The following is a 19,741-nucleotide window of genomic DNA, read 5'->3' on the forward strand; positions in this document are numbered from 1 at the left end:
GAAATGCTCAGTCATTCACAAACAAGGATGGGGCGAGGGTCACCACTTTGTCAACAAATGCCTGAGCAAATTGTTGAACAGTTTAAGAAAAACCTTTCTCAACCAGCTATTGCAAGGAATTTAGGGATTTCACCATCTACGCTCCGTAATATCATCAAAGGGTTCAGAGAATCTGGAGAAATCACTGCACGTAAGCAGCTAAGCCCGTGACCTTCCATCCCTCAGGCTGTACTGCATCAACAGGCGACATCAGTGTGTAAAGGATATCACCACATGGGCTCAGGAACACTTCAGAAACCCCCTGTCAGTAACTACAGTTGGTCGCTACATCTGTAAGTGCAAGTTAAAACTCTCCTATGAAAGGCGAAAACCGTTTATCAACAACACCCAGAATCGCCGTCGGCTTCGCTCGGCCTGAGCTCATCTAAGATGGACTGATGCAAAGTGTAAAAGTGTTCTGTGGTCTGACGAGTCCACATTTCAAATTGTTTTTGGAAACTGTGGACGTCGTGTCCTCCGGACCAAAGAGGAAAAGAACCATCCGGATTGTTATATGCGCAAAGTGTAAAAGGCAGCATGTGTGATGGTATGGGGGTGTATTAGTGGCCAAGACATGGGTAACTTACACATCTGTGAAGGCACCATTAATGCTGAAAGGTACATACAGCTTTTGGAGCAACATATGGACGCCCCTGCTTATTTCAGCCAAGCCAGGTGCTACAACAGCGTGGCTTCATAGTAAAAGAGTGCGGGTACTAGACTGGCCTGCCTGTAGTCCAGACATTGAAAATGTGTGGCAGCTAAAATATGAGAAGGGAGACTGTTGAACAACTTAAGCTGTACATCAAGCAAGAATGGGAAAGAATTCCACTTCAAAAATGTGTCTCCTCAGTTCCCTAACCTTTACTGAGTGTTGTTAAAAGGAAAGGCCATGTAACACAGTGGTGAACATGCCCTTTCCCAACTACTTTGGCACGTGTTGCAGCCATGAAATTCTAAGTTAATTATTATTTGTTTAGTTTATGAGTGTGAACATCAAATATGTTGTCTTTGTAGCATATTCAACTGAATATGGCTTGAAAAGGATTTGCAAATCATTGTATTCCGTTTATATTTACATCTAACACCATTTCCCAACTCATATGGAAACGGGGTTTGTACAATTGGTTGGCCATGCCAGCAACTTGAGGGTTCCAGGTTCGATATCCGCTTCCGCCATCCTGGTCGCTGCCATTGTGTCCTTGGGCGAGACACTTCACCCAGTGCCACCCACGCGGGTTTAAATGTAACTAGATAATGGGTTTCACGATGCAAAGCGCTTTGAATCACTAGAGAAAAGCGCTATATAAATATAATTCACTTCACTTCACTTACAGACACCAACCCCCTAAGTTAGGAGCGGCGCGGTCCCCCCGGCGACCCCCGCGGAATGAGCGTGGCACTGCCGCTGAGACGCACAAAGGGGGCGTTTGTCCTCCCAGCAGGAGAGCGGAGCTTAATGAGCGCGGCGGGTGTAATGGCTCGGAGTGTGCGGCGCCAAAGGGAGGGTGTGACGGACACCCCGTGTGCCTCAACATCATTGACTATCTTTAAATTCTCCCGCCACCTCAGAATATAAATGTTGGTACAATTTCGTCCTCATTCCACAAACCACTTTTTCTCCTCTTAAGAGGGAGGCGTTTTTTTCTTGCGCCGTCATTACCCCGGCAACCTCATTCACGCCGAGCATAAAGGAGAAGAAAGGGGACGACTGGAGGAAATAATGAAGTTTGTCCATATTCAGGCGAGCTGAAAGTCCTCCCCCTCTCTCTCTCTCTCTCTCTCTCTCTCTCCGCCGGCTTTCCCACCCCCGCCAAGAGAGGAGAGCACGTTTGGGGCAACGCTCGTCCACGATCTGCTTCCAATTTGTGTCAGCCCGTGGAAAGTGGAGGGAACAAATGATTTTAATTTTAGGTTGGCCCTCTGCTCCAATATACCACCAGCTCTCTCCTTATGAAGGATGCCTGGCACGGAGACAGCAAAGCAGCAGCCATCTTTAAAGTAGCAGTGGAGTGGAAAAACAAGTTGCCTCTATGTTGAAGCTATTATCATATATATCTGGTTTATGCCAATAAATACAAACCCCAAAAGCAGTGAAGTTGTCACGTTGTGTAAATGGTAAATAAAAAGAGAATCCTTTTCAACTTATATTCAATTGAATAGACTGCAAAGACTTTGTTATTTTTCCCAAATATTAGCTCATTTGGAATTTTGATGCCTGCAACATGTTTCCAAAAAAGCTGGCACAAGTGGCAAAAAAGAGTGAGAAAGTTGAGGAATGCTCATCAAAGACTTATTTGGAACATCCCACAGGTGAACAGGCTCATTGGGAACAGGTGGGTGCCATGATTGGGTATAAAAGCAGCTTCCACGAAATGCTCAGTCATTCACAAACAAGGACGGGGGCGAGGGTCACCACTTTGTCAACAAATGCCTGAGCAAATTGTTGAAGAACAACATTTCTCAACTAGGAATTTAGGGATTTCACCATCTAGCTCCGTAATATCATCAAAAGGTTCAAAGAATCTGGAGAAATCACTGCACGTAAGCGGCAATGCCCGTGACCTTCCATCCCTCGGGCGGTACTACATCAAAAAGTGACATCAGTGTGTAAAGGATATCACCACATAGGCTCAGGAACACTTCAGAAAACCAGTCAGTAACTACAGTTGGCCGCTACATCTGTAAGTGCAAGTTAAAACTCTACTATGCAAAGCCAAAGCCATTTATCAACAACACCCAGAAACGCCGCCGGCTTCGCTGGGCCCGAGCTCATCTAAGACGGACTGATGCAAAGTGGAAAAGTGTTCTGTGGTCTGACGAGTCCACATTTCAAATTGTTTTTGGAAACAGTGGACGTCGTGTCCTCTGGAACAAAGAGGAAAAGAACCATCCGGATTGTTCCGGCCCAAGGCATGGGTAACTTACATATATGTGAAGGCACCATTAATGCTGAAAGGTACATACAGCTTTTGGAGCAACATATGTTGCCATCCAAGCAACGTATTTCTCATGGACGCCCCTGCTTATTTCAGCAAGACAATGCCAAGCAACAACACCTGTCTCCGATTGAAAATGCGTGGTGCAATATGAAGGCTAAAATATGAGAAGGGAGACTGTTGAACAACTTAAGCTGTACATCAAGCAAGAATGGGAAAGAATTCCACTTCAAAAATGTGTCTCCTCACTTCCCAAACCTTTACTGAGTGTTGTTAAAAGGAAAGGCCATGTAACACACTGGTAAAAATGCCTTTTTTGCAATGTGTTGCTGCCATTAAATTCTAAGTTCATGATTATTTGCAAAACAAAATGAAGTTTCTCAGTGTGAACATGAAATATCTTGTCTTTGCAGTCTATTCAATTGAATATAAGTTGAAAAGGATTTGTTGTATTCTCTTTTTATTTACCATTTACACAACGTGACCACTTCACTGCTTTTGGCTTTTGCAGATATGATCAAAATAGTATTAGTCTCACGGAGATTCCCGAGCCATTTTGAGAGATAATGAGCAAAATAGCCACAGATCCCTTCCCCATCAACAACAGTGCTAATCAAGCAGACTTTCTGCGAGCCAACGACGATTACTTTGGGAAAAATTATGATCCGGGTTTTTATGTTTTTGAGCCCGAACACAAAGAGGACGAGCAATAGGTTTTAGAAGCCGAACGCTAAACGGATGTAGCTTTAATGTGACACTATAGCAGGGTGTCAAACCCCTTTTCATTGGGGGCCACATGGCAATTATGGCTGCCCTCAGAGGGCCACTTGTAACAGTGAATAATATATGCATTATGAATTGCTTCATTGCACAATTATTTATTGTTATATATTTTTACGTACACTGTAAGAAAAATATGTCGATTTTAGAGTAAAGTTTAGCTGCCGAAATGTTACCATAAAATGTATCATGTTTATAATGTAAATGGGAAAACACTACCACTGTTTTACTGTCAAATCGACGGTCGTTGTTTATACGATGTGTTACTGTAAATGGAAAAACAATATTACACATTGTTTGGTTTTGTGTTTTTACGGGGAAAATTCTGGCAACTGAGCTACCGGTTCTTCTTGGAAAAATCATTTTTACATTGTACAATTTGATGGATAAGTTGCTTCAAAATCACGAGTTATTTAAGTACTTATTTTGAAGATTGTAATGTGTGATAATATAATATTTGTTGCAATATTAGATTAAGTTTAAAATATATGACATTGCATACAGTGCATGTTTTGTTTCTCTGTCAAAATAGAAAGTTGACTACATTTAGAAACAAATAGGTCATCGCAGGCCTTTGCGGGCCACATAAAATGAGGTGGCAGGCCAGATATGGAGTTTGACACATGTGCCCTATAGCATCTGCAGCAATGCTAGGTGCCAAACATACAAAGTAACCATAATAAAACAAACACTTACTGTAATATTTCCACTCTCGCTGGGATGCCGATCGGCGTGACGCTCATATAATTCCGTTTAGATGAAGAATCAGTCACGATCCTCACGAAGGGTTAAAAAAAGTTGCCGCAATAAGCGTTTTTTTGTGTCTTTTTCGCCACATCTGTATGTGAAAGTGGACCAGCATTTGGGTCCGTGGCCACATTTGTCTCCTAGCAGGTGAGAGCTGCATGAATTGTAATCTAGAATTTACTTTTTAGCAAGTTTTTAACAGTCGTTGGCTCAGTGTGTCGACGATAGCAGCGCAAGCTAGCATTAGCTCACTGCTATCAGTGCGCCGCTAAAATAGTCCGTCTGCGTAGGCGCTTATAATAACAATATCGCTCATATTTGGTTAATTTTCCGGTCACGACATGTAAATGGAGTATTGTTAGCACTTTCTGGATGTTTTTAGAGAGTATAATGACAGGACCCGCCATCTGTTGACTCAATTGTTTGATATTTATTTACAATTTCGAATGTATAGAAAAATCCAAACATATGTGTTCTTGTCTTACATAAGGATTGTGAATGATAAACAGCACATCTCTTTCCAATGTTTGCGTATTTCCAGTATGACTGACCTAATAATATGGTCAGAGTGCAGAACGTGGTGTCAATCTCCAAAAATAGCCACAAGTATTCAGAGCAGAATATTCAAAACGGCTGACTGAATTTTCGGCATTTTATGATGTTTAGACAGTGTTTTCACATACTTTGCGGATTGTAAATACAGTTGGATATGGTTTAATGCAGTGTTTTTCAACCTTTTTTGAGCCCAGGCCCATTTTTTGCGTTGAAAAAATCCGGAGGCACACCACCAGCAGAAATCATCATATTTTAGTGGCTTTTTCTCTTTTTTTGATATTTTCCTGTAGCAGTTTCATGTCTTCCTTTGAGCGATATTTGCCGCATCTACTTTGTTTCAGCAATCAAGGATATTTCAATTGTTTTTATCCTTCTTTGTGGGGACACTGTGGATTGTCATGTCATTTTCGGATGCACTTTGTGGACGCCGCCTTTGCTCCACAGTAAGTCTTTGCTGTCGTCCAGCATTCTGTTTTTGTTTACTTTGTAGCCAGTTCAGTTTTAGTTTCGCACTGACCTTTTGTTTATTTTTTGTTTAAGCATTAGATACCTTTTTACCTGCACGCTGCCTCCCGCTGTTTCCGACATCTACAAAGCAATTAGCTACCGGCTGCCACCTACTGATAATACTGAGTATTACACGGTTACTCTGCCGAGCTCCAGACAGCACCGACACTCAACAACAACACATCATTTGCAGACTATAATTACTGGTTTGCAAAAAATATTTTTAACCCAAACAGATGAAATTAGATCATCTCCCACGGCACACCAGACTGTGTCTCACGGCACAGTGGTTGAAAAACACTGCTTTAATGGATACAGTGAAACTAGAGATCTCCGATAATATCGGGCTGCCGATATTATCGGCTGATAAATGCTTTAAAATGTACAGAGCGCCATTATACCTTAAAGGCACTGCTTTCGCGTGCCGGCCCAGTCACATAATATCTACGGCTTTTCACACCCACAAGTGAATGCAAGGCATACTCGGTCAACAGCCATACAGGTCACACTGAGGGTGGCCGTATAAACGAGTTTAACACTGTTACAAATATGCGCCACACTGTGAACCCACACCAAACAAGAATGACAAACACATTTCGGGAGAACCTCCGCACCGTAACACAACATAAACACAACAGAACAAATACCCAGAACCCCTTGCAGCACTAACTCTTCCGGGACGCTACAATATATACCCCCCCCCCCCCCCCCCCCCGCTACTCCCCACCCCACCTCAACCCTATTAAGACCTTATCGAGAAGTTGTTTGGCTGAGTCCGCTCTCAGTGCTGCTGGAGTGATCGGCAATCGCCAAAGCGCGCGAGTCGGCAAAGGGGCATGATGTCATGCGCAACATGGCACCGTGACTCGGATGGTGCCAAAAAAGTACCGGATTTGGTACCCATCCCGAGTTATAATTCATCAGTTGAGGAGAATGACGACATAGAAACCCCCTTTCTTCACGTGGATGAAATGATGCTGAGGGCTAGGGTTCTACGGTATACCGGTACTAGTATAGTACCGCGATACTAATAAATCAAAGTCGGCACTATACCGCCTTTAAAAAGTACCGGTCCCTGCCCCCCTTTTTTTTTTAACAGGCATGAAGGCGTGTCGTGACATTGTTGGTTTTACGAGCAGAGGAGCATGTTGGGCAGCGCGCACACACAGAGTACTTACAAGCAGACACAGTGTGTAGACAGAAAAGGGAGAATGGACGCATTTTGGTGTAAAAAGTCAAGATAAAGGTGAAGTTATAACACTGAAACACCCTCAGGAAGAGCTGCTTTAACACATGGCTAGCTAGCTAGCGGCTAACATCCATCCACAGTGTTTTAGCTACTTCTAAATCACTAATCCTTGTCTCCATGGCGACAAATAAAGTAAGTTTATTACAAGTAGCGTTATCACTGGAGGACGAGGAATAGCCAAACATGCTTCACTACACACCGTAGGAGGATACAATAGCTCACCGCCGTCACAATGTAAACAAATGCCATGGGTGGATCTACACCTGACATCCACTGTAATGATATCTAGTCAATACTACTATGATTACATCAATATTTTTTTAGCATCACAAATTCTTTTTTCGTTTTTTTTTTAAATTCATATGTTTATAAACTCAGGAAATACATCCCTGGACACATGAGAACTTAAATTATGACCAATGTATGATCCTGTAACTACTTGGTATCGGATCCATACCTAAATGTGTGGTATCATCCAAAACTAATGTAAAGTATCAAAGAAGAGACGAATAAGGGATTGTTACATTTTAACAGAAGTGTAGATAGAACATGTTGAAACAGAAAATAAGCAGATATTAACAGTAAATGATCAAGTTGATTAATAATCATTTTTTACAGTTTGTCCCTCATAATGTAGACAAAATAATAGGTGTATAAATGACACAATATGTTACTGCATACGTCAGCAGACTAATTAGGAGTCTTTGTTTGTTTACTTACTACTAAAAGACAAGTTGTCTAGTATGTTCACTATTTTATTTAAGGACTAAATTACAATAATAAACATATGTTTCATGTACCCTAAGACTTTTTGTTCAAATAAAGACAATAATGCCATTTTTTGTGGTCCCCTTTATGTAGAAAAGTTTTGAAAAGTATCTAAATACATTTTGGTACTGGTACTGGTACCAACATATTGGAATCTGGACAACACTAGTACACACAATGAAAGACAAACTGGGGACCCTATGTGTAGTCTACACCAGTGGTCCCCAACCACCGGGCCGCGGCCCGGTACCGGTCCGCGGACCGACTGGTGCCGGGCCGCACAAGAATTAATTTTTTTTTTTTTTTTTTTTTTAAATGAAATCAACATAAAAAACACAATATATACATTTTATATCAATATAGATCAATACAGTCTGCAGGGATACAGTCCGTAAGCACACATGATTGTATTTATTTATGTAAAAAAAAAAAAAAAAAATTTTTTTTTTTTTTTTTTTTAAATACCCCCCCCCCCCCCCTCCCACCGGTCCGTGGGACAAATTTTCAAGCGTTGACCGGTCCGCAGCTACAAAAAGGTTGGGGACCACTGGTCTACACTACCGTTCAAAAGTTTGGGGTCACCCAAACAATTTAGTGGAATATCCTTCATTTCTAAGAACAAGAATAGACTGTCGAGTTTCAGATGAAAGTTCTCTTTTTCTGGCCATTTTGAGCGTTTAATTGACCCCACAAATGTGATGCTCCAGAAACTCAATCTGCTCAAAGGAAGGTCAGTTTTGTAGCTTCTGTAACGAGCTAAAGTGTTTTCAGATGTGTGAACATGATTGCACAAGGGTTTTCTAATCATCAATTAGCCTTCTGAGCCAATGAGCAAACACATTGTACCATTAGAACACTGGAGTGATAGTTGCTGGAAATGGGCCTATGTAGATATTGCAGCAAAAAGCAGACATTTGCAGCTAGAATAGTCATTTACCACATTAGCAATGTATAGAGTGTACTTCTTTAAAGTTAAGACTAGTTTAAAGTTGTCTTCATTGAAAAGTACAGTGCTTTTCCTTCAAAAATAAGGACATTTACATGTGACCCCAAACTTTTGAACGGTAGTCTATAAACACACTAAAATGTTGTTTTCTCTTGTTCCCAGATTGTGAGTCGCACTGTAAAGGGTCGAAAGGGAAGATGAAGATCACCATGAAGAAGTACTGTAAAAAAGACTACGGTGAGTAGTGAGTGAGTGAGTGAGTCCACCCCGCAAGAATGTGCTCTCGCAGACGTCGGGAGGGAGAACGTCTCAATTAATCAGGGAGCATCCACACCCTGGTGCTGTGATGGCTTAAACAGACGCCGTGCACATTCATCTCCACTCTCCTCCGTGATGGAATCATGTGGTACCGTATTCTGCTATTCGTCACTTTACCAGGACAAAATTGTGTTTACACAGTGATGTCATCGGGACCTCTCGCGGTGCGGGGACCGAAAGTCAGGTCCCCACAAGGGAATTATGCATGTTTACACAGAGAGACAGAAAATGAGCTTTGGAAGCCAATATTCTGTCTCTTGAAATCAATTAATAATCGCAATCTATTTTTACTAATGTGATCGCTATCTCAGAGACGATTAAAAAAGGAATGGACTTTGATTGAGAAGGATATGAACTGGACTACATCAACAGAACCGACAAGAACGAAGGACGAGGAGCTGTGGTGAAGGACTTGCATTACCATGTGGTGAAAAAACAAGCCATTTTACGACATGTTATGACCATTTAAAGCCCCTCTTAAGACCAAAGCGGTAGTGTTTTGCCAGGAGAAGACCACATTTCCCATGAGGACTAGCGCATATAGCATCATATTGTCATGATGTCCGCTGTGATATTGGCACATACCGTATTTTCCGGACCGTAAGGCGCACCGGATTATAAGGCGCATTAAAGGGGTCATATTATGATTTTTTTCTAAATGTAAAAGACTTCCTTGTGGTCTACATAATATGTGATGGTGGTTCTTTGCTCAAAATGTTGCCTAGATGATGTTTTATACATCATCTTCAAGTCGCTTTCTGACGGTTGCTAACCCAACCATCCTTGCCCGGGCATTTTCCCACTTTTATAGGCATAATAGTCATGACCTGTCCCTGGTTACTAGTGCTTGGCTCCTGCTTAGTTAAATACCGTTTACGTTTGTTGAGTTACTAACTCAACCATCCTTGCCCGGGCATTTTCCCACCTTTATAGGCCAAATAGTCATGACCTGTCCCTGGTTACTAGTGCTTGGGTCCTGCTCAGTTAAAGATCTTTAATCTATTTTTGCATTAAACATAACTAGAACAACCATCTTTTTGCACCATTTCCGAGCGAAACCATCCTTGCCTGGGCGTTTTCCCACTTTTATAGGCAAAATAGTCATGACCTGTCCCTGGTTACTAGTGCTTGGGTCTTTTAGTTAAAGATCTTTATTCTATTTTTTAGGGCTGCAACTAACGATTAATTTGATAATCGATTAATCTGTCGATTATTATTTTGATTAATAATCGGATAAAAGAGACAAACTACATTTCTATCCTTTCCAGTATTTTATTGGGGGAAAAACAGCATACTGGCGCCATATTTATTTTGATTATTGTTTCTCAGCTGTTTGTACATTTTGCAGTTTATAAATAAAGGTTTATAAAAAATAAAAATACATTTTTTATATTTTTTAAATTGCCTCTGCGCATGCGCATAGCATAGATCCAACGAATCGATGACTAAATTAATCGCCAACTAATTTTATAATCGATTTTAATCGATTAGTTGTTGCAGCCCTACTATTTTTGCATTACTAGTTCTTGGCTCCTGCTTAGTTAAAGACCGTTAACGTTTGTTGAGTTGCTAACTCAACCATCCTTGCCCGGGCATTTTCCCACTTTTATAGGCAAAAATAGTCATGACCTGTCCCTGGTTACTAGTGCTTGGGTCCTGCTCAGTTAAAGATCTTTAATCTATTTTTGCATTAAACATAACTAGAACAACCATCTTTTTGCACCATTTCCGAGCGAAACCATCCTTGCCCCGGCATTTTCCCACTTTTATAGGCAAAATAGTCATGACCTGTCCCTGGTTACTAGTGCTTGGGTCCTGCTCAGTTAAAGATCTTTAATCTATTTTTGCATTAAACATAACAAGAATCAAACAAATCAACCATCTTTTTGCACCATTTCCGAGCGGAACCATCCTTGCCCGGGCATTTTCCTACTTTTATAGGCAAAAATAGTCATGACCTGTCCCTGGTTACTAGTGCTTGGGTCCTGCTTAGTTAAATACCGTTTATGTTTGTTGAGTTGCTAACTCAACCATCCTTGCCCGGGCATTTTCCCACTTTAATAGGCATAATAGTCATGACTTGTCCCTGGTTACTAGTGCTTGGGTCCTGCTTAGTTCAAGATCTTTAATCTATTTTTGCATTAAACATAACTAGAACAACCATCTTTTTGCACCATTTCCGAGCGAAACCATCCTTGCCCCGGCATTTTCCCACTTTTATAGGCAAAATAGTCATGACCTGTCCCTGGTTACTAGTGCTTGGGTCCTGCTCAGTTAAAGATCTTTAATCTATTTTTGCATTAAACATAACAAGAATCAAACAAATCAACCATCTTTTTGCACCATTTCCGAGCAGAACCATCCTTGCCCGGGCATTTTCCTACTTTTATAGGCAAAAATAGTCATGACCTGTCCCTGGTTACTAGTGCTTGGGTCCTGCTTAGTTAAATACCGTTTATGTTTGTTGAGTTGCTAACTCAACCATCCTTGCCCGGGCATTTTCCCACTTTAATAGGCATAATAGTCATGACTTGTCCCTGGTTACTAGTGCTTGGGTCCTGCTTAGTTCAAGATCTTTAATCTATTTTTGCATTAAACATAACTAGAACAACCATCTTTTTGCACCATTTCCGAGCGAAACCATCCTTGCCCCGGCATTTTCCCACTTTTATAGGCAAAATAGTCATGACCTGTCCCTGGTTACTAGTGCTTGGGTCCTGCTCAGTTAAAGATCTTTAATCTATTTTTGCATTAAACATAACAAGAATCAAACAAATCAACCATCTTTTTGCACCATTTCCGAGCAGAACCATCCTTTCCCGGGCATTTTCCAACTTTTATAGGCAAAAATAGTCATGACCTGTCCCTGGTTACTAGTGCTTGGGTCCTGCTTAGTTAAATACCGTTTACGTTTGTTGAGTTGCTAACTCAACCATCCTTGCCCGGGCATTTTCCCACTTTTATAGGCAAAAATAGTCATGACCTGTCCCTGGTTACTAGTGCTTGGGTCCTGCTTAGTTAAATACCGTTTACGTTTGTTGAGTTGCTAACTCAACCATCCTTGCCCGGGCATTTTCCCACTTTTATAGGCAAACTAGTCATGACCTGTAGCTGGTTACTCCACCTCGCTGTGACATCACAACGTAGTCAAGACTGAAAACCCTGACAACAGGCATGAACATGATGATTTGATGCTTTGTCATTGTTTAAAACAAGTATTGTAACAAGACTTATAAGTCAGAAAAGATGAAAATCCTCATAGGTCCTCTTTAATACAAGTATTATGAAGTCCTTGTTTCTTTTCACGCTAAGAAAAAGTCAAGCATTGTTGAATTCCATTTCTTTTGTTCTGCGTTGCCGCACACATAAATCAGGCGGTCATAATGCTGAGGAGAAATCGCAGACGAAACCCCATCAAAGCCGTCTTGCACAACGTATCACAACTTGGAGCGCGTACAAACAAACAGAGGCATCTGAAATCAAGAACCCGTCCAAATTTGTCAGATTGATTTGTCGCTTTTGTCCAAGTTCTACCAGATGTTCAGTGGAGGAGACGCTCTCGCAGTGAACATCCAAAGCAGACGTGGGGAGTGGAGAGTGTGCTTGTTGTCACAAACTAATGACACACCATTGTTGTGCTGAATATTTCATCTGATGACTTCACTTCTATTTATTGATTTCTTTTCAAAGAGAAGATACACACCATGGAACCTTCTTTTAGATGTTTCTCACACTGCCTTCTGTAGCTCTTCCTGGCTGGAATTTGGCCCCAAACACATAAGGCAAACACAATTGCCTTGTTGCCATGGTTACAATAACAGAAAGGACATTTTGGAAATTAACCAAAGGCTCCTTTTCCACATGTTTGTGTACTTTTAAGAGACGCACGTCGTCAAACAGTCGCCTCAGTAGGTTCATAAAGTTGGAACTTTGTTATTTCAATATACGCTGCATCAGGAAATATGATCACTTTTTCCATATAAAGTTACGTTACAGCCATACATGTGTGTGTGTGTATATATATATATATATATATATATATATATATATATATATATATATAGATATATATATAGATATAGATAGATAGATAGATAGATAGATAGATAGATAGTACTTTATTGATTCCTTCAGGAGAGTTCCCTTAGGAAAAATAAATAAATAAATAAAATAAAATAAATAATTTAATTTTAATATATATATATTAGAGATGTCCGATAATGGCTTTTTTTGCCGATATTCCGATATTGTCCAACTCTTAATTACCGATACCGATATCAAGCGATACCGATATATACATTGGTGAAATTAACACATTATTATGCCTAATGTTGTTGTGATGCCCCGCTGGATGCATTAAACAATGTAACAAGGTTTTCCAAAATAAATCAACTCAAGTTATGGAAAAAAAAAGTGCCAACATGGCACTGCCATGTTTATTATTGAAGTCACAAAGTGCATTATTTTTTTTTAACATGCCTCAAAACAGCAGCTTGGAATTTGGGACATGCTCTCCCTGAGAGAGCATGAGGCGGTTGAGGTGGGCGCGGTTGAGGTGGGGGGGTAGGGTATAGCGGGCGGTGTATATTGTAGCGTCCCGGAGGAGTTAGTGCTGCAAGGGGTTCTGGGTGTTTGTTATGTTGTGTTTATGTTGTGTTACGGTGTGGATGTTCTCCCGAAATGTGTTTGTCATTCTTGTTTGGTGTGGGTTCACAGTGTGGCGCATATTTGTAACAGTGTTAAACTTGTTTATACGGCCACCCTCAGTGTGACCTGTATGGCTGTTGACCAAGTATGCATGGCATTCACTTGTGTGTGTGAAAAGCCGGTAGATATTATGTGACTGGGCCGGCACGCAAAGGCAGTGCCTTTAAGGTTTATTGGCGCTCTGTACTTCTCCCTACGTCCGTGTACACAGCGGCCTTTTAAAAAGTCATACATTTTACTTTTTGAAACCGATGCCGATAATTGCAGATATTACATTTCAAAACATTTATGGGCCGATAATATCGGCAGTTCGATATTACCGGACGTCTCTAATATATATATATATATATATATATATATATATATATATATATATATATATATATATATATATATATATATATATATATATATATATATATATATATATATATATATATACCTGTATGTATATATATATATATATATATATATATATATATATATACACCTGTATGTATATATATATATATATATATATATATATATATATATATATATATATATATATATATATATATATATATATATATACCTGTATGTATATATATATATGTATGTATATATATATATATGTGTATATATATATATATATATATATATATATATATATATATATATATATATATATATATATATATATATATATATATATATATATATATATATATATATGTGAGTGTGTGTATATATATGTGAGTGTGTGTATATATATGTTTCTATATACAGTATGTATATATACATATATACACACATACACAGTATATGTACATACAGTATATATGACATTAATGAAATGTATAAATGACAATATTTAAATATTTTGTATGTTTGCAATGTACTTGACATACATTTAATATATATATATATATATATATATATATATATATATATACCTGTATGTATATATATATATATATATATATATATATATATATATATATATATATATATATATATATATATATATATATATATATATATATATATATATATATATATATATATATATATATATATATATATATATGTGTGTGTGAGTGTGTGTATATATATGTGAGTGTGTGTATATATATGTTTCTATATACAGTATGTATATATACACACATACACAGTATATGTACATACAGTATATATGACATTAATGAAATGTATAAATGACAATATTTAAATATTTTGTATGTTTGCAATGTACTTGACATACACTTAATATATATATATATATATATATATATATATATATATATATATATATATATATATATATATATATATATATATATGTGTGTGTGTCTGTGTGTGTGTATATATATAGTATATATATATTTATGTATATGTGTATATATATATATGTATGCATACATATATATATACATATATATATGTATATATATATATATATGTATGTATGTATGTATGTATGTATGTATGTATGTATATATATATATATATATATATATATATATATATATATATATATATATATATATATATATATATATATATATATATACAATTATACAGTAGAGGCCAAAAGTTAGGACACACCTTCTCATTCAATGAGTTTTCTTTATTTTCATGACTATTTACATTGTAGATTGTCACATCAAAACTATGAATGAACACACGTGGAGTTATGTACTTAACAAAAAAAGGTGAAACAACTGAAACTATGTTTTATATTCTAGTTTCTTCAAAATAGCCACCCTTTTGCTCTGATTACTGCTTTGCCCACTCTTGGCATTCTCTCCATGAGCTTCAAGCACACCTCTGAAGTTAAAACCATTTCAGGCGACTACCTCTTCACGTTGTATTTGGGTTGTAAAATATTGGTTGAAAAATGACCACATTTCAATGGTCAAATCAATGTCAGAACTCAACATTGATTAAACGTTGTTAAAAGGCATGTTGTTTCAACGTTGTATTTGTGTTGTAGAATATTGGTTGGAAAATGACCAAATTTCAATGTCGAATCAACGTCAAAAACGAACATTGATTAAACGTCGTCAAAACGCATGTTGTTTTAACGTTGAATTTGGTTGTAGAATATTGGTTGACAAATGACCAAATTTCAATGCGAAATTCAACGTTAGAACCCAATGTTGATTAAACGTCAGTGTTTCCCATAAACTGCCAAGATACCTGTGGCGGTATGGGCGTGGTCACCATGACATCATCGAGTAATTTGCATAATTTACTACAATGATATGATTTTCTCTAAAAAGGCTCAAAAAATGTATACTTACTAATTAATAATAACAGTTTTGTTTTAAACGTCCATCCATCCATCCATTTTACAATATAATTACAACACTTTATGTACATATTTATATACAGATTTGAACAATAAGTTATTCACTGAAATATATTTATTAATTGTGGTTCTTACAAAAAATATATCTTATAAAATATAAAAGCTAAAATGTCTCTTAAAGCTCTGCCCCTTTAATTAGTGCATACTAAATCATTTAACTTTAGCCTACTACTACAAGCATATTATTTACCAGCAACATAAAGTGAAACAGAGGCAGAGGTGTCCTGCCACAGTCAGTAACAAATAAACAGAAAACAGTAGTGGTCAAATACAAATAAGGCAACAAGAGAAGTATCCTACACTTCTCTTTTGTAAAGTAAATCTGAACAGCCTATATGGGCATCTACATCTACTATATGATTTGCCTGAGAAGCTGGACAGGACAAAAAAATAAATGACATTTTTTTTTTTTTTTTTTAATATTTGTGGCGGACGTAATTCTTTCGTGGCGGGCCGCCACAAATAAATGAATGTATGGGAAACACTGAACGTCGTCAAAGAGCATGTTGTTTCAACGTTGTATTTGGGTTGTGAAATATTGGTTGGGAAATGACCAAATTTCAATGTTAAATCAACGTTAGAACCCAATATTGATTAAACGTTGTCAAAAAGCATGTTGTTTCAACATTAAGTTTGAGTTGCTCAACGTCAGGACCTAAGTCAACAAGCCTGCCTGTTGTGTTCCTGTACATCAGGGGTGTCCAAAGTGCGGCCCGGGGGCCATTTGCGGCCCGCAGCTAATTGTTTACCGGCCCGCCACACATTCTGCAAAAATTGCAAAATTGATAATATTGCAAAAATGTAAAAAAAAAACATTTTAAAAAAAGTGGAATGAGGTGAAATCTAACAAGAAAAAGTTGCAATGTTGACACAAAGCTGCCATGCAGGCTGTTTTTTTTCCTTTTGTCTTTATTTTTCTTTATTTTGCCATTGCTAAAAAAAAAAAAAGACTAAAAATCTCTGTTACAATGAATTATTACTTAAAAAATGTTTTATGTGGAAAAAATATTGCATATATTTTGTGGTTGCCATATAAAAACATCAAAGTTTTATTTGACAAAAGAGCACAAAACAAACAAAATAATAGTTCAAACGTAAAATGGACAGATATATCTGAAGTTGATCTCGTAATTTAAGTGTTAAAAGTAAAAAAAACTAATAAAAATGTATCACTTTATGAGTGGGGGACCTTTTGGATCCCAAATATATTTAGTAGGATTTTATTTAACTTTTCACTGTGATTACTCAAAAATATTAAAGAATTAAAATCAATGGTGTCCTGCATTATTGATCTTTTAAGGCTCTAATTACTAAATACTGCATATTTCAGTTTTACTATAAAAGACAAAGTTGTCTTTGACAGAAAAGCTTTTTTTTTTTTTTACTTTAAATCAACCTCAAGTTGATATAGAGATTTACTGTAAGCGTTAAATAATTTTAAAAAATAATAATTTGACTTATTTTTAACAGTTTAATGACTGAGACCCTTTATGGTCCCCGGGAGCCCTAAATGTTAAAAAAAAAAATCCATATATTTTGTTAAGGTTTGAAAATGAAACATATTTTTCCGTGTGTGGCCCTCAGTGGAAAAAGTTTGGACACCCCTGCTGTATATCAACACATCTTCATTATTTGATGTGTGATTCATCAGAACCGAGACAGCCGCCGGTGCCTTTCGGAACCCGTCCGACAGACCAGAGCAAAATCGTCCCGTTCCTTCCTCCGAACATTCCAGATGATTCCGTCTGGCGTCTTCGCTCAGCCCTCTCGCCTCGCTTTAATTCATTTCTCAGGCTCGTCGACCCGCTTTTATTGCTCTGTTCTTCTGGGGGCCGCCGGGGGTCACGGGAAGGGGCCCCCTGTTTAAACACACTCGTGCACTCTGCCGGCACCGCAGCATTCCTTCGGGGCGCAAACAGGTGCTAAATTAGGCAGACGGTGACGGATCGCCACCTCGGCGAGGAAGAAATATGTTTTGTTTATTCAATTTTTGTTTTTCACCGCCTCCGTCGCTACGGAGACGGCGGACACAAAGGGATTGTTTCCTCGGCCGACGTTCCTGCTGCGCACACACGTTCCCTCCCTCCCCGCGCCACCGGGCCAACAATGAATCAAAGCGTGTTTACTGACGTGGTCAAAGGCACGGGGCCCCCCCTTAGCGGGTACCCCATTGTTCTCCCAGCTGATAAGCAGACGGGACCTCTAATGAAGTCAGCTTTAATTGCATTAGCCCTCGCCCGTTGACGGCGTTTGAACCCGAGGTGGCCTCGCTTGGCCGCTGTTCTCCCCCGCCGTTGGGGGACTCACTCTGTGACGCCGAGCCGAGTGAGCCCCTTTCTTATGGAGCCAGTACGATTTGGTATCGGGGGGGGAAAAAGACATTGAAGAAAAGGTTGTATTGGCACCCAAACAAGTTTGGGCCACCAATAAATCCAAACATTGAAAAAAATACAATATTTTGTGTTATTTTTATGTTTTCTACGCCAATGTTCATTATTTTGTAGACTTTTATTGTTTTTGTGTGTTTTAAAGGTTGTTTATGGTCATTTGTAGGTACAGTACGCGACAAAAAATGCAATTTATATATATTTTTAAATGACACCACTGCAAAGACCGAGGTCAGGGGTCGGCAACCCGTAATGTTGAAAGAGCCATATTGGACCAAAAATACAAAAAACGAATCTGTTTGGAGCCGAAAAAATTAAATAAAGGTCTTTTATACTGTAAGTGTTATAATGAAGACAACACATGATGCAAGTGTCTATATTAGCCTACTATCAAAATGCCTTTAAAAGTCTTATATAAGTGTTATAATGAAGACAACACATTATGCAAGTGTCTATATTAGCCTACTATCAAAATGACTTTAAAAGTCTTATATAAGTGTTATAATGAAGACAACACATGATGTAAGTGTCTATATTAGCCTACTATCAAAATGACTTTAAAAGTCTTATATAAGTGTTATAATGAAGACAACACATGATGCAAGTGTCTATATTAGCCTACTATCAAAATGACTTTAAAAGTCTTATATAAGTGTTATAATGAAGACAACACATGATGCAAGTGTCTATATTAGCCTACTATCAAAATGACTTTAAAAGTCTTATATAAGTGTTATAATGACGACAACACATGATGTAAGTGTCTATATTAGCCTACTATCAAAATGACTTTAAAAGTCTTATATAAGTGTTATAATGAAGACAACACATGATGTAAGTGTCTATATTAGTTATATTAGCCTACTATCAAAATGACTTTAAATGTCTTATATAAGTGTTATAATGAAGACAACACATGATGTAAGTGTCTATATTAGCCTACTATCAAAATGACTTTAAATATCTTATATAAGTGTTATAATGAAGACAACACATGATGTAAGTGTCTATATTAGCCTATCAAAATGACTTTAAATGTCTTATATAAGTGTTATAATGAAGACAACACATGATGTAAGTGTCTATATTAGCTACATTAGCCTACTATATCATATTAGCTGGCACAAATCTTCGTTGACAGAAATGTTGAAATGTAATATTTATTCTACACATTTTTACAACATTGGAAAACATTAGTAAAACTTCTCAGAGGGTGAGATAACTCCTGGAAATGACTGACTTAGAATGGCCAAAGGTATAGATGTGTGTGTCCAAGTTAAAGGAAACATCTTCTTATGGATTTATTACAATCTTTGCAAGCTGGGTAACGTTTGCTGTGGTCTGGAACAACATGGCACACAAACAACTATCATAAATGCAGCAAATATTACATACAGATAATATAAATTAAACACACAGAGGACATAAGTAAAGGAAATTAAATGA

At 37.9% G+C, this 19,741-nt stretch overlaps 1 protein-coding gene across 1 annotated transcript in view; it reads left to right on the forward strand.

Annotated features, from left to right (window-relative positions):
• LOC133642373 (netrin-1-like) overlaps nt 1-19,741 on the forward strand; it is a 141,810-nt gene that overhangs the window by 110,811 nt on the left and 11,258 nt on the right. The window contains exon 5 of the mRNA XM_062036521.1: nt 8,693-8,767. Coding sequence (XP_061892505.1) covers nt 8,693-8,767 — 75 coding nt within the window. The remainder of the gene's footprint in view (nt 1-8,692; nt 8,768-19,741) is intronic.

The sequence above is a fragment of the Entelurus aequoreus genome, linkage group LG25 (assembly GCF_033978785.1).
Source record: "Entelurus aequoreus isolate RoL-2023_Sb linkage group LG25, RoL_Eaeq_v1.1, whole genome shotgun sequence".
Taxonomy (NCBI): domain Eukaryota; kingdom Metazoa; phylum Chordata; class Actinopteri; order Syngnathiformes; family Syngnathidae; genus Entelurus; species Entelurus aequoreus.